Source organism: Capricornis sumatraensis, chromosome 4 (assembly GCF_032405125.1).
Source record: "Capricornis sumatraensis isolate serow.1 chromosome 4, serow.2, whole genome shotgun sequence".
NCBI classification, from domain to species: domain Eukaryota; kingdom Metazoa; phylum Chordata; class Mammalia; order Artiodactyla; family Bovidae; genus Capricornis; species Capricornis sumatraensis.
Window position 1 is genome coordinate 154,416,735 of NC_091072.1, and position 14,221 is coordinate 154,430,955.

General features: G+C 58.6%; 1 protein-coding gene across 1 annotated transcript; it reads right to left on the reverse strand.

Moving 5' to 3' along the window:
- Nucleotides 1-10,680: 10,680 nt before the first annotated feature.
- DNAL4 (dynein axonemal light chain 4) lies at nucleotides 10,681-13,869 on the reverse strand. The gene is made up of 3 exons (XM_068971888.1): nucleotides 13,771-13,869; nucleotides 12,132-12,215; nucleotides 10,681-10,887 (listed from the first exon to the last, which is right to left on the reverse strand). The coding sequence occupies exons 1-3, from the start codon at nucleotides 13,837-13,839 to the stop codon at nucleotides 10,723-10,725; spliced, it is 318 nt and encodes a 105-aa protein (XP_068827989.1). The 5' UTR covers nucleotides 13,840-13,869; the 3' UTR covers nucleotides 10,681-10,722.
- Between the last annotated feature and the right edge of the window lie 352 nt (nucleotides 13,870-14,221).

Consider the following 14,221-nt stretch of genomic DNA (forward strand, 5'->3'; position numbering starts at 1 on the left):
CGGCTGTGAGGGGCTGGCCCAGCCTGTGTTTTCCTCCAGGGCCTGGGGTGACAGCACCAAGGCCCACATGCTCTGGCCTGGCTTAGCCATCAGAGTGGGGAGGGGCTCAGTACCGCCTTGCTTGAAGCGAACCCACTGAACAGAAAATTCCAAGGGGTCCTTAAAGGCACATTTTAGAGTGCTCCCTCACTCTCCAAGAGGATCTTCATTGTTTTGAAACGTTCCCCAATCAGATTCCATTAACAGGACCCCTTCCCTGGACGGTGGGGGTGGGGGGTAAGTCTTGCAAGGTGGGGACTGTGGAGCTGAGTTACAAGAGGAGTGTGGGGTTCAGAGTGTGAAGTGGAGGCGCTGGGTCCTGGCTGGACCATGACTTCAGTGACAGTGGGGACCCACCTGCTCTTAGGTGGCTGTCTCGGTACACACACCGGCAAGGCACACAGTAGGTGCTCAATAAATGTTTGTGAGTGAAGACCCAAAGGAATTCAGGTCCAAATGACTCATGACTTTTCCCACTTGGGCTTGATGAACCTGAGGAGGTGGCTGTGGTCCCCCCGCTCCCCAGGCCTGGGAGGAGGGCAGGGTGCGGACAGAGCCGGGCGGGTCCCCCAGCGCCGTCCTGCGGTCCGGGAGCGGGCAGTCGCCAGGGAGCCTTGTTATGCGCACATGTGGCCACGAGAGGCCGCCCCGCACCGTCAGCCGCCGTGAATCCAGCCTCCCAGAGGACCCCTAGCGGTGCACAAAGGAACTCTCCTTGCAGAAAGCAGGATGCGTTGGAGAAAGACCATCTGGAGGGTCAGCTGAGGGACACTGTGAAAGGGACCCTTGGGGCACAGAGGAGGAAATGGGCCCAGAGAGGGGTGGATGGTCCCGGGGACACACGGCTAGTCCTCGGTCACCCCCAGAGGACCCCTCCGAGGTCCTCATCACATGGATTTGAAGAGGGCCTTCTGTTGTTGGGGCTGCTTTGTCTGGGCTCCCCCAGACTTCTGGACTGCAAGGTGGAGATGGGGGTCAGGAAGGGCAGGGCTGGTGAGCGGGGAGGATGGGGGTGGGGCCACGGGGTGCACTTGGCTTACCCAAGGCCACCACCTTCTTGGTAGCCATCTCTTCCTGCCGGGAGGGCTCAACCAGTCACGCTGCGGGTACAACTCGTCTCCATTGATGTGGAAGGATCACCAAATGAGGCGGGTGCCCCAGGGGCTCTGGCTAGGCCCTCACTAACCCTGGAACCCCATGCCTAAGGGGCAGGCTTGGCCCTGGGCACCCAGGCAGTTGGTCCTCCTGAGAGGCAGAGAGGCCAGGCCATGCTGCGCCTTGCAGGCTAGGTGAGGAGCTGGGTTTGTCCTGGGCCATTGGGGAATCTATCAGGCGGGGGTTAAGCCAGGGAGCACGTGGCCCTTCTAGTTCAGTTCAGTAGCTCAGTCGTGTTCAACTCTTTGCTACCCCGTGGACTGCAGCTTCCATGGAGGCCAGGCTTCCCCGTCCAACACCAATACCCAGAGCTTGCTCAAACTCATGTCCATTGAGTCGGTGATGCCATTCAAGCATCTCATCCTCTGTCGTCCCCTTCTCCTCCAGCCTTCAATCTTTCCTAGCATCAGAGTCTTTTCCAACGCATCCAGTGGCCAAAGTATTGGAGTTTCAGCTTCAGCATCAATCCTTCCAATGAATATTCAGGACTGATTTCCTTTAGGATGGACTGGTTGGATCTCCTTGAAGTCCAAGGGACTCTCAAGAGTCTTCTCCAACACCACAATTCAAAAGTATCAATTCTTTGGCCCTCAGCTTTGTTTATAGTCCAACTCTCATATCCATACATGACTACTGGAAAATCATAGCTCGGACTAGATGGACCTTTTTTGGCAAAGCAATGTCTCTGCTTTTTAATATGCTGTCTAGGTTGGTTTGGGTTAGGAAGATGTGGGTAGGGGGCTGGGTTAGGAGGCTGTGGTCACCTGCACCTACGACACAGCTCACAGCCCAGCTCACACTGACTTGCAGGGCAGGTGACTGGCCCTCTCTGGCTGTCTCCCTTCAGCCCTCCAAGCTGGGAGAGGAGGCCTTTCTCCTGGCTCTCTGGACACCCTCCCTGGCTCCCCATGGCTGGTCCGATGGCAGGTGGACACCGCTGCCCACTCCCACCCACAGTGACCTCAGCCGCAGTGCTCTGACTCCCCCTCATCTCCCCGGGACCTGCAGAAATCCCTTCTGGGCCCCGTTCAAATATCACCTCCTCTGAGAGGAGCTCCTGGCCAGTTTGGGCATCGAGGCCTCTCCCTGGCACCCCCATCCCTTGGGAGTTCCGCGCTCACCATGAGAGTGAGGTTGTTGGCCTAGGCCCAGGGGGTGGAGCTGCCTGAATGCAGGGACTGGCCCAGTGGCAGGCACATCGTCCAGCGAGAGGGATGTGGGGAGAGAGGACAGAGGGGTCCAGGGAGGCTGAGCCCCACTCTTGAGCCCCTGAACTCGAGTTCGACACTCTCACTTGTTGGTCAGCGAACTTCTCCTAGATGTGACACAGAAGAGCTTGTCCTTCTGCCCCAGTGTTGACATGGCTGTGTACATGGGGTGGGCAGAGGACTCGCCCCGTTTGCCCTGGCCCGGCTGCCAGGTTGTGGCCCCAGGCTCTGTTGGGCAGCACCCCCTTCTCCAAGGATCCCTTGCCACCCTTGAAATCCTATGGCTCCTGAAGCCCCCATGGCTTCTGGCCAAGCTGTGGGCAGGGCAGGGATAAGGCATGGGCTGCCCTGGCTGTGACAAGGCCACCTAAAGGGGCCCAAGAGGAGGGGGAAGCCAAGAGTAGCAGCAGGGCCACCGAGAAGAGTCCCAGGAGCTGGAGGGGGCACCGTGGCCGCTATTCAAGCAGCTGCAAGGCCAGGGAGCTGGACCGCACAGGCATTCTCCAAGGGGATGCTAATAATTTGAGGATCATCAGAGGTGGCACCTCCTGGACTCAGCCATAGAGGGAGGGCATCTCCCGGAGGGCTGTCCAGAGATGGAGTCCAGAGAGTGCCCAAGGCCCTGGGGATGCCATAGAGGCAGCCAAGGGAGGGAGCCCTGGCCGGGTGGGGCAGGGTGGGGTTAGGGGCACTGACGAGAGAAGGGGCCGCAGGTCAAGGGGCCAAGGGGCCAAGGGGAAGGCAGGTTTGGGCTCTGGATTCCTCAGGAATGGAATGCTTACCCTGCCCCACTCCTGGCCCTTGGTAAACCTCCGAAGATGCGGAGATGCGGGTCCATCATCAAGGTGCCATTGCCCCTGCCAGCTCCTCAGGGGCTCTGAGCCGGGAGTGGGGGAAGTGCTTGGACCAACCAGCGCAAGGAAGGGCTGAGCGCAGCCGCAGCAGCCGTGAGGCCCTCCACCCAGCCCTGTGTTCCCAGCGCTCAGCGGGCCACTGCGTACTCCCCGGATTCAGCACCCTCCCTCCATCCTGGTGCAGGCCTCGCCCTGAGACCCCAGCCTGCCCCTGCTAGGTGGACACTGTCGCCTCCTTCACTGCCCCCCACCTCATCTTTCCTGCCATGAAGGAGGCCCGCAAAGGCCTGGCCCTGCCCCTCTCTTGGGCCATTTCTTGGCTCGTCTTCCCCACCCCCAGCTCCACCCAATGGCCTTGTTTCTGAAACCTGTGTGCACACCCTGACTTCTGCCTCAACTCCTTCCCCGTGTGTTGAGCTCCACGTCCACTTCCATCATGTCCCTCCTCTGGTCTCAGCACCCCTGCTGGGCACACCCACCCGCCACGGTCGCACGTTGCACACGGAGCTGTCCCGCTGGCCCCCGTGTCTGCCTAATTGCAAGTTCCTCCAGGGAGGGCCGGCCAGACTTGCCCCACTGTCCTGTGTCCCTGGGCCCCAGTGCAAGCAGCATGAAGAATGTGCTGAAAGGTTTTGTAGATGAGGATGAGGACATTCACTTGATAAACATTCATTGAGCACCGGGTGTGTACACGGCCTTGTGCTCAGCCCTGTTAAGAGGTTACGTAATGCAAGGCCCTGTGGCTCTCAAAAGAGCTCTAGACTACACAATGTTCAAGGGGGAGATTTTATGCCTGCCCAGGGCAACTGGGGGCTTTGGTGGGGGGCTCTGCCTAGAACACTCCTGAACAACCTGCCGGCTTCCCTGCTCTTGGCCCGCACAGTGTTCTCCAGGAGCGCCTTTAGAGTTCATCTCCCCTAGACCATGCTCCCAAGGGCAGGGACCAGGGTGGGAGCCTATTTCCTCTGGACAGGGCCTGGCATCTCCAGAGCTTATTAAATACTTGCTGAGTGATGGCTGGAAAGAGCATCAGGCCAGCAGGCAAAAGGCCAGCCTGGGGCACAGGGTCCTGGCTGATGGCTTGCTAGCCAATGACGATGCTCTGGCAGAGGCTTTAATAGCAGGAGCTCAGCCCTGACCCCTTTCCTGGAGCTGCTCCATTCACTTAATCCTCCCTGTGACCTCTGGGCTAGGAGGGCAAGGACTTCACTCCTTTTTAACCCTGAAGAGAACGGGGCTCAGGAGAAGGGACTTACTCAAGGCTACACAGCCAGCAAGTGGTGGAGCTGGTGTTGGAACTCAGGTCTGATGGCAACCCCGATGTTCTTGGTGCTCCTTAGCAAGCTCTTCCCACCTTAGGAATCAACTCACGCTGCTTCTGAGTCTTTGTATTTTCTTATTAATCAGCTCAAAGCGGGGTGACTTTCTGAGTCCCAAATAAACTTGAGGTCTCCTTTGAGGGGCCTGGAGATTTGGCTGAGGGCCTCAGAAATAAAGGGATGCCACTGGTGCAGCCATCACTGGTGTGTTTGGCTCATGTGCCCTGTTGCTCTGAGCTTCCTGGAGAATTTTCTGCCAATTTATCACCCATTTATCCATCCATCCACCCATTGTTCATCCATCCAACCATCCCTCATCCATCCATCCATCTTCCATCCATCCATCCATCCAACCATTCATCCATCCATCCAACTATCCATCATCCATCCATTCAACCATCCATAATCCATCCATCCATTCAACCATTCCTCATCCATTCATCCGTCTTCCATCTATCCAACTATTCATCCATACATCCAACCATCCATCATCCATCCATTCAACCATCCATAATCCATCCATCCATCTATTCATCCCTCTAACTAGCCTTATTCACTTGCTCACTAGTCACATTGCACCTCTGATACATAGCAGGTCCTATGCTAGAGAGAAAAGACATATCTCTACCAAGTCAATAAAATGTAGCTGGTGTAGATATGAGGCACAGTGGGGACACAAAGTGACCTGGAGTGTTCAGGGACTGCAGTGGCGGGGAGGAGTCCTAGAGGAGTTGGCAGCACCCTTCCCACGTCCCTGAGGCTACTGGTATGTAGAGGAGAAACCTCTGCCCCAGGCCGGCCCCCATCCCAGCACATCCCAAGTTCTCTATGAGGCCATTTCCTCACTGTTGGGGCAGAGACTGTTATAGAATCTGCCTGGCTCGCTTCACTGGGCCATTCTGAGGCCCAAAGGACAGATGCAGCTTGGAGAGTGCTCGGCAACAGTGGAGTCCTCACAAGTATCTGCTATCAGGACAGTCCTTCCCAGCTCGGGATGGAAGGACAGCGTCTGGTCCCGGCTGTTTGGGATCCTCAGTCACTGGACGTGTGTGTGGTCACCCTGTGTCTCACACCGTGACCCTGCAGAGCCCAGATGCCAACAAGGCCTTGGAGGCAACTACCTACCTGGCTCACTGAGCCCAAGCTTCCAGATTCCCACGTCTCCCAGGGCTTGCGAGGGCTCCCCAGACTGGCCCTGACCCCAATTCCTGATCAGCACTTCCCACCTTCAGGCATTTCCACCTTCATGACCACTATCTCTTTGGTGCCCTACCAAGAAGAGGCAGGGCAGGGGCCGGGAGCCCTATTTTGCAGGTGAGAAAACAGATCCGAGAAGCTGAGTGGCTGTCTCGTGGCAGGCAGACCTCTGGAGAGCTGGGCTCTGGTGCCCTGTGGGCCTGCGGTGAATCCTGGTCGTGTGACCTGGAGCTTAACCTCTCTGGGCCTCGATGCCCCATCTGTTAAAGGGGCGCTGACAGTATCTCCTCACGGGGTGGATATACGAACTACGTGAGACAGTTTGGAAAATGCTTCCCAGGTGGCGTGAGTGGTAAAGAACCTGCTTGCCAATGCAGGAGACATAAGGAACACGGGTCTGATCCCTGGGTCGGGAAGATCCCCTGGAGAAGGAGTTGACAACGCACTCTGGTATTCTTGCTCAGATAATTCCATGGACAGAGGAGCCTGGCGGGTTACAGTCCATAGGGCTGCAAAGGGTTCGACACGAGAGAAGCAACTTAGCACGCACACGACAGTGTCTCTTCACAGGGTGGATGTACCAACTAAATGAGACAGTTTAGAAAATGTTTAGGGCGGTGCCCGGCACACTTGGGACCCCCAGTAGTTTGGAAATATTACGAGTACTAATTCAGGTCCTCTACCTCCTAAGCTTGCTCCCTTTCTACCCCGCCCCCGCCCCGCCTTCCTAAGGATTGAAGACAGCAGCTGGCAGTGGGAGGCGGTTACTTTAAATATGAGATGAGGAGAACAAAAGGAAAATAGAACAGGGTGGTGGCTTGTGGCTAAAATTGAACAATGCCCCTCCCAGACTTGGGGGAGGATCTGGAGGACATTATCGGTGTTTCCTGCTTCTTCTTCTCAAGGCACTAACAAGCCCTGCTTCACACCTCTGTCAGTCCGGCTGGAGGTGGGTGAGATGCTGGCCAGGGACCCCCACCACCCCAGGGGAGACCACCTGCCTGCCTCAAAGGCTCTGTTCTCGGGAGAAGCAGGAAGTAGGTTAAGCGGGACCCTGGAGCTTCTCCGCATCACTTCCGAGACAGCATTAAATATTCACCAGAAGATTTCTCCACGGGCCACCGCCAGCTTCAAAGGCAGCCCTCTCACCCCCTTGGCAGCGTGCCCACCATCTTGGTTGCCATGGGGCCCTGCTACCCAGCCCCTGCCCTTCGTCTTCTCACACTGACAGCCTCGGTGCCCCCTGCCCCCTCCTACCCCCAATCCTGGGTAGACCTGTGCTTCTGGGGTCTGTGCAGGTCCTGGTGGAGGGGACCAGAGTTCGGTTCTCTCATCCGGCCAGCACTCGCTGCTCTTCCAGGCAGAGGGCCGGGGCCCCGGGGGTGGGGGGCCTATGACTTGGCACCCCAACATGTCCAGAAAAGGCTGCCGACTTCCCCTCTGCTGAGCCGGCAGAGGGGACTGAGGTGTCTGGGTGACGGGCCTGCGAATGAGCAGGGCTGGTGAGGCTGGCAGGCTGGGGGTCTGGGTCCCAGCTGGAGCCGCTTCCTAGCTGGACCCAGGCAAGATCTCTCACCCACCCAGCCTCATCTGTAAATGGGGACAGTGATGACCACCTTGGAGGTCTGTTGAGGATACAGGCCATCACGTCATAAGGAAGCGAGCCCAAGTGCCTGCCGAGTGGGGGACACTGAGCGGCTGGGGGCTCCTCGCCCTCAACCTCCTCCTCCTTCCGCCCCCTGGGGAACTCCACTGGCACATCCTCCGCCACTCTCAACATCCATCGCGGCGGCTTCCTCAGGCACTGCTGTTCTGCACATGCTGGCCCCCCACCTGAGGCTGCCCTCCCCAAGCATCTCTCCCTCCCCATCTCGTCCCTCCCCTGGGAAAGCCACAGCCTAGCTCAATGCCGCCTCCTCTGTGACACTTTCCCCAGCGCCCTGGGGGCAGTGACAGCGCCTTTTTCCCTGATCCCCACATTCCCGGGCCCCACCCTCCCTCTCCCTCTGGCAGATGCCTTATAAGTGCGTCCCGCTGTCCTGGCGTGCCGCTCAGTGGGCACGACCCTCTCCTTTTCAGTCCCTGTCAGCAACTGCTTGTTGAATCTCTGGCCGTGAGCAGGGAGGGGCCTGGGAGGATGGTTAGGGTGACCACGGCTGGCATGGGTCCCAGCGGGGAGAGAGAAGGAGAGCCACCAAGGTCAGCAGCGTTGTGCTGACTTTCTGCCCTGTCTTGCGGCAGCTGGGTGTCAGGCAGGTTCCCATCTCCAAGGTGGGGAGAAGGCAGCACCCCCAAGCACACAGTGTGCATGGCGGGGGCGCTGTCTGCTCCGGGGGCAGGCCTGAGGCCCTCAGCAACCTCAGGAGCTGGTGCATTTTATCCCCATTTTTACAGACAAAGCCACTGAGGCTAGCGAGTTTAGGAAGAGCAGGGCTGGGCCTGAGTTGGGTCTGTGGACCTCAGAGCCCACACTCCCTGGCTGCCACCCTACCACCTGGGATGCGGGCTGAGCCTGGCTTACTTTGTGGCACCTACATGTGGCAGATTAGAGGCGAGAACAGCTGCCAAGGCGGCAGTTAATAAACTGTAGCTATTCCAGTCCTCAGCGCCCACCTCCTTGTATTCCCATCTGCACGCCTCGCCAACCGCCCCCTGCAGCACCTGGTGTGGCCCAGGGCTCAGGTCAGCGAGGTCCAAGGTCAAGGAGTTGCCCTCCCCTCTGAACCCCCATCCTACAAGTCCCAGAGGGTCAGATGACCAGTTAGGTCTAGATGACCAGCCTTGGGGCAGTGACCCTGACCTCCTCCTCTTTTTCTCAGGACCCCATGCACAGCAGCAACTCAGCGAACACTTGTGAAATTCACCAGTGGTCCACCGCGCTCCCCTCCCTGCTCAGCTGCCTGGGTGTCTGAGAACTTAAGAGGAGGGATGGGATGCCATACAGCAGAGCTGTCAACAGACCCCATGACAAGTGGACTCGAAGCCTTAGGAGGCCGTGACCGGGCCAGGGCCCAGGGCTGCCAGGCCGGGATGTCCTGGTGAGCCACCTCAGGAAGGGAAGGTGGGCTGGGGAGCAGGACAGACTGGCCCAGGTCTGCCCAGACCCAGCATTTCTAGGGGTGAGACGCAGACTGGGGGGAAGGGGGCTTCTCGGGCCTGCAGGACGGCCCCTCACGCCATGCATCTACTCCCAGCGTCACTTGGCCCAGAGCACCTCCTCCCTGGGGAAAATCCCTCTCTCCTTTGAGAGCTGGCTTTCAGGGCCCACCCCGCCAGGGGCTCCCCGACACTCCCTAGGCTGGGCATGGAGGCCCTCCATCCACCCCCACCATGCCCTGTCCTCTCTTTTTAAAAAAATTAATTTATTTTTGGTCGCTTCAGCTCTTCCTTGCTGTGCTCGGGCTCTCTCTAGCTGCAGTGACTGGGGGCTGCTCTCCAGCTGTGGAGGTGGCTCCTCTCCTTGCGGACCACGGGCTCTACAGAGGGCAGGCTCGCAGCCGCGGTGCCCAGGCTTCCTTGCTCCATGGGATATGGGGTCTTCCTAGGCCAGGGATGGAACCCGTGTCCCCTGCACTGGCACGTGGATTCTTAACCGCTGGACCAGCAGGGAAGACCCTTCTTTTATTTCATCACTTTTCACGTCCAGTTGGAACAACTGGGTTCCTGTGCTCCTCCTCCATAGACCGCGGACTCACTGAGGGCAGGGTCTGTGGCTCCTCCATCTTGGTGTCCCCACTCCCGGGGGACCTGGCCCTCAGTGCTGCTTGAAGAAACATCTCTGAATGGAACAACATGATGTGAGACTGAAAGTGTCTTTGCGGTGGCTCGGTATGGCCACTAGGGTGCCGAGTCAGTGTCCCCAGGGCCCGCACCATGACGGAACAGGGAGGCGCAGGGCCTGGGCACTGAGACACCAGCAGCCTCACCATGTTCCTGGGACCCCCGCACAGCCTGACAATACTGAGCCTGGCTCCCCCACCAAACCGTGTCCCCCTCAAAGAGACTACAAGATCAAGGTCAGTTTCTGGTTACTTTAATTGTAAAAACCAAGACATTTATATATAAATAAGACCGCTGTGTAAAATAGGATTCACCCTTCTACTAAAACCCTTCTCCCCACACTCAAAAAGAATATAGAAAACCCAGCAGAGATAAGAAGTACAAATCGGCATGCGGTCCCTGATGAGAAGTAAGTGGCAGGCCAGGTTTCCCTGCTGAAACAGGCCTCGCGGCGAGGGCGCTCCTGGCCCAGGCGTCTCACCGGAGGTCAGTGACACTTCCAGAAACCGCGCAGGCGCGGTTCCCGCACCCTCAGCCCCTGGTTACCAACTGCACACGTGGAGGCAAGGTGGGGGGCAGGGCCGGGGATGGGGCGGGGGGCAGGCTGCTTGGTCCTCATGCCAAAGCCAGGGGGTTGTGGAGCTGCTGGCCCGACGAGACGCGGTGGCTTGTTCAGCCCGGGGCCAGGCGGGGAAAGGGGCTTCTGGGGGTGGGGTCACCGCTCCTCCAGAAGACGAGGAGAGAGGCCTTAGTGACCCCCTAAGAGGAGAGGCTCCGTCGAGGCCATCTGCACACAGGCCCCGTCAAGACAAGAGCGGGAGGACGCCTGCCCACAGTGCTGGGTGTGGGAAGGCGTGGGGGCTTGGCAGGTCCCTGTGAGAAAAAGATGCCACCCCCCGCCCCTCCTTTGACCCTGTCACACACACCCCACCCCCCCAGCCCTCCCCTGCTGCCCCCTCACACCCGGGGACTCAGCGTGAGATGGCTGCGGATGCACACGCGCGGCGCGGCTCAGGACACGGTACACAGGACAGCGAAGAAACGACCCCAGCTTTCCTCTGGAAAGTCAGGACCTGCCCATGGCTGCTCCCCCCTCCCAGGGGAACAGCGTGGGGGGGAAAGGCCTGCGGGGGCGGGGCGGGGGCGCGGAAGGGCGGGGGGGACAGCGTGTCAGGAGCACTTCCAGACACACACAGCCAGGGTGCCCCCGAAGTACAGGTAGAGGAGGTTCTTCACCTCGTGTGTGATCTCAAAGCCGAAGCCTTCGCCGATCACCACGTGCCAGGAGGAGCCGAACTTTTTGTCCATGGTCTCTTTGATCATCTTGGCCGCGCTCTGCAACGAGAGCAGGCTCGTCAGGGGCGGGCGGGTGCGGGGCAGCTTGCGGGAGAGAGTGGGCGTGAGTCAGCGCCCTCGCGGGGAAAGAAGTCTCGGCAAGAGAGAGGCCGTGACTGCAGTTCAGCTCAGAACCTTCAGACAGGGTTTCCAGCCCCTCCTACCAGGGGCGGCTACACAGCTACCTCAGCCATCGTAAGACACGGTGAGGCGGCAGGGTGGGGCATCTGGCTTGAGATGGGGTCCCCGGCTGGAGCTCGGAGGCTGCTCTCAGCCCTCAATGAGCCAGCGCCCCTGAGCGCACACTGCGCATGGAGCGATCGCCATCGTCACAGCGAGGGCTCAGGGCCACCTTCAGGGAGCACAGAGGCCTTCCCTGGTGCATCTGGTGGGCTCTGGGAGAGAAGCTGGCCCTGCCTCCCTGAGCTGCGACAGCGGCGCCCCTCGTCCTTCCCAAGCTCGCTCTTTCAAGAGGGCTCGGGAGGGGCGGAAGCCCAGCCTTTGCGGAGTGAAGCCCCCAGTCTCCAGCACTTGCTGTGCACTGGCCGTGCCCTCTGCCACGCCAGGCGCCTCACCCACATCATTTCAGGACGTCTGTCCTTAGGACCACCCAGCGAGGAGGCAGCATCCTCGGCCCCTGGCACAGACCGGGAAACTGGGGCCCGGCGATGAGAACGGGCTTGTCCAAGGTTAAAGGGCTAGGAAGGGGCTGGAGACTGAGATCTGAGCTTGGGCCTGCCTGGCCGGTGCACAGTGGCCAGGACCTGCCTCCCCCACAGGCTGCCACCACGCTGGGTTCCTTCCTGTTCACCAGCAGACTGATGAGTGATTTTTCCTGTGTCCATGCCTACCTGTGGTGTCGCCAGCACCTAGGACCGTGCCTGGCACAGGGATGGTGTTTAACATCTTTGTAGAATGGATGAATGGATACATGAATGAATGCCTGGGCGGGCCTCTGTTCTCCACTGGGATGGAGCCAAGGGGCAAGGTAACCTATTTTGCAGCCCATCAGAGACGGGGCACGTGGACAGGGGTGTCACAGAAAGTCCCCCGGCTCTTCTCCCTCTAGCACTGGGTCAGTGCCCGAGATAGTGCCAGCCCCTGCTCTCACTGGCCTTCCCCAGGCTCTGAAAGCTTCCCAGGAAGGGTCTAGCCTGGCCCCAGCGGCACTCTGTGTAGCTGGCTACAGGGACTGGGGCCACAGGGGTCACCCAAGACACGAGGGGCCGCACTGATGGCAATACCTCGTTGTTGTTGGAGAATTTCTCACAGGCCGTGACACACAGCTCCATGGTCTCCACGCGCATCTCCTCTGGCATGTCCGAGTGCTGGAGGCAGGGCGGGGGACAAACAGAGACAGCCTTAGCCTGTGACCTGGCTTCTGGGCTGGCCTCTCGTCCCAAGCTTAAGGCACGGGCAGAGCCCAGAGAGATAACCCATCTGCTGACGGAACCGAGCAAGGCCTCGTGGGCTCTTACCCCCGGGGCCCCTGTGCAACCAATGTGTCCCAGCGACGCACAGGGGAAGGCGGCTGGCCCAGGCAGGAGCACGCTGGCCACGGAGACGCTTTACCAGCAGCCTCAGGGCCCAGCTGACTGGCTCAGATCCTGAAGAGATGGTCCAGCCGCTCTGAGGGCCCCCTGCTTTACTTCCTGGCCCTCTCTGGGTGCCCTCCTCTCCTGGGCTCCGTCTCTATCCTCGCCTCTTCAGCTCCTGCTCTCCAGGGATCCCGCCCTGCTCTGTGGATGCAGACATCTTCTAGGCGGGCAGGGTTCCCACATGCTCATCCTTACTTTAACCTCTTTTGGGGGCTCTGGATTCCTATGTCCAACTGCCTACTTGCTAGCCTCAGAAGTCTGAAAGAACGCTTGATATTCCCCCACAAACCTCCGTCTTTCCCCTCTTGGTAACTGACACTGTTTTCTCTCCCACACTCAGGACAAAACAAACCCTGGCAGTCACCCTTGGCCTGCTTTCCCTCACACCCAGCATCCAGTGTGCTGCTGAATTCTATTGCTCTCCCTTCAACTTCTGTCTAGAACCCTACCGTCTTGCCATCTCTGCTCCGTGACCTGGACCCAGCCACCCTCTCTCCCTGGGTCTCTGCAGTAGCATCCTGGTTGATCTCCCCGCTTCCACTCGGGTTCCCTAAAATCCATTCTCCATCCAACAGCTGGAGGGCTCTTTCAGAAACATTAAACAGATCACCAGACTCCTACTCCTCTGCTGAAGGCTCTTCACTGTTTCCCTTTGAAATCAGGGTGGGATCCCCGTTTCTCACTGTGGCCCCCAGGCCTGGGAGGCTGGCCCGGCTGTCATACTGACACTCACGTTCAGTGCCCCCTCACTTGGCACTCATTCCAGCCACACCGGCCTTATTCCTGCACCTCCCAGATGCTGAGCTTGCTCAGGCTTTCCATGCCTGCTGCTTCCCCTGCCTAGAGAATGTTCTCCAGACTCTCACACGGCGTGCTCCCTAACTTTATTCAGGTCTCTGATCAGAGAGCCCTTTCCAAAAGCCAATCTTTCCTCTCCAGCTCCTTACTTCCGCTTTATTCTTCTTCAGGGCACTTGTGACCTGAAATTATGTTCTTTAAACCTTTTTTTCATGGGGGCCAGGCTTCTGTCTTGTTCACTCCCATATCCACAGTGCCCAGAACAGCACCCGATATGTAGTAGGCGGCCTAAATAATTGTTGAGTGAATGAATGGATGAATGAAAGAATGAATCACTGTGGGTGCCCCCTCCGTCTCTAGGCTGGCCAGCAGAGCCTGCCATAACCTCCTCCCAATGCTATCCTGCAGGGATAAGCTCCCCCTCGCCTCTCTCTCTCCAAGGCTCTTGGGCCCTGCTGGCCACCTGCTCCCCTCCCCCGGGCCTTACCCTGACCAGAGGGAAGGTCTGCAGTCGTTTATAATCAGCCTCATCTTTCTTCCCTTCTGTTTCTCCCATGATACTTCCACTGTGACCAGGAGGAGAGAGGGATGCTTTCAGGAGGTGCTGGGGCTGGTAATTAAGACACACCCAGGAGATTCAGGAAGCAGGCCCTGCCAGCTTGGTGGAAGCAGAAAATGTCTTTCCCCAAGGGGTGCTGTAGAAAACAGGAAAAACCAGGAGAAACGAGTTGGCTTAAAAACTATACATCACAAATTAGAAATGTCTCAGTAACAATCTGACACCTCCCCGTCTCAACTCCTCCACATCCTTTTCCAAATGGCCAGCAAGTCTGGAGACGGGAGGATGAGTCAACACGAGATGCTGGGACCCAGTTAAGAACACGCTGGTACGATGCTGCAAGCCCACACTGTCATTATCCAGACAAATACTGACTGTG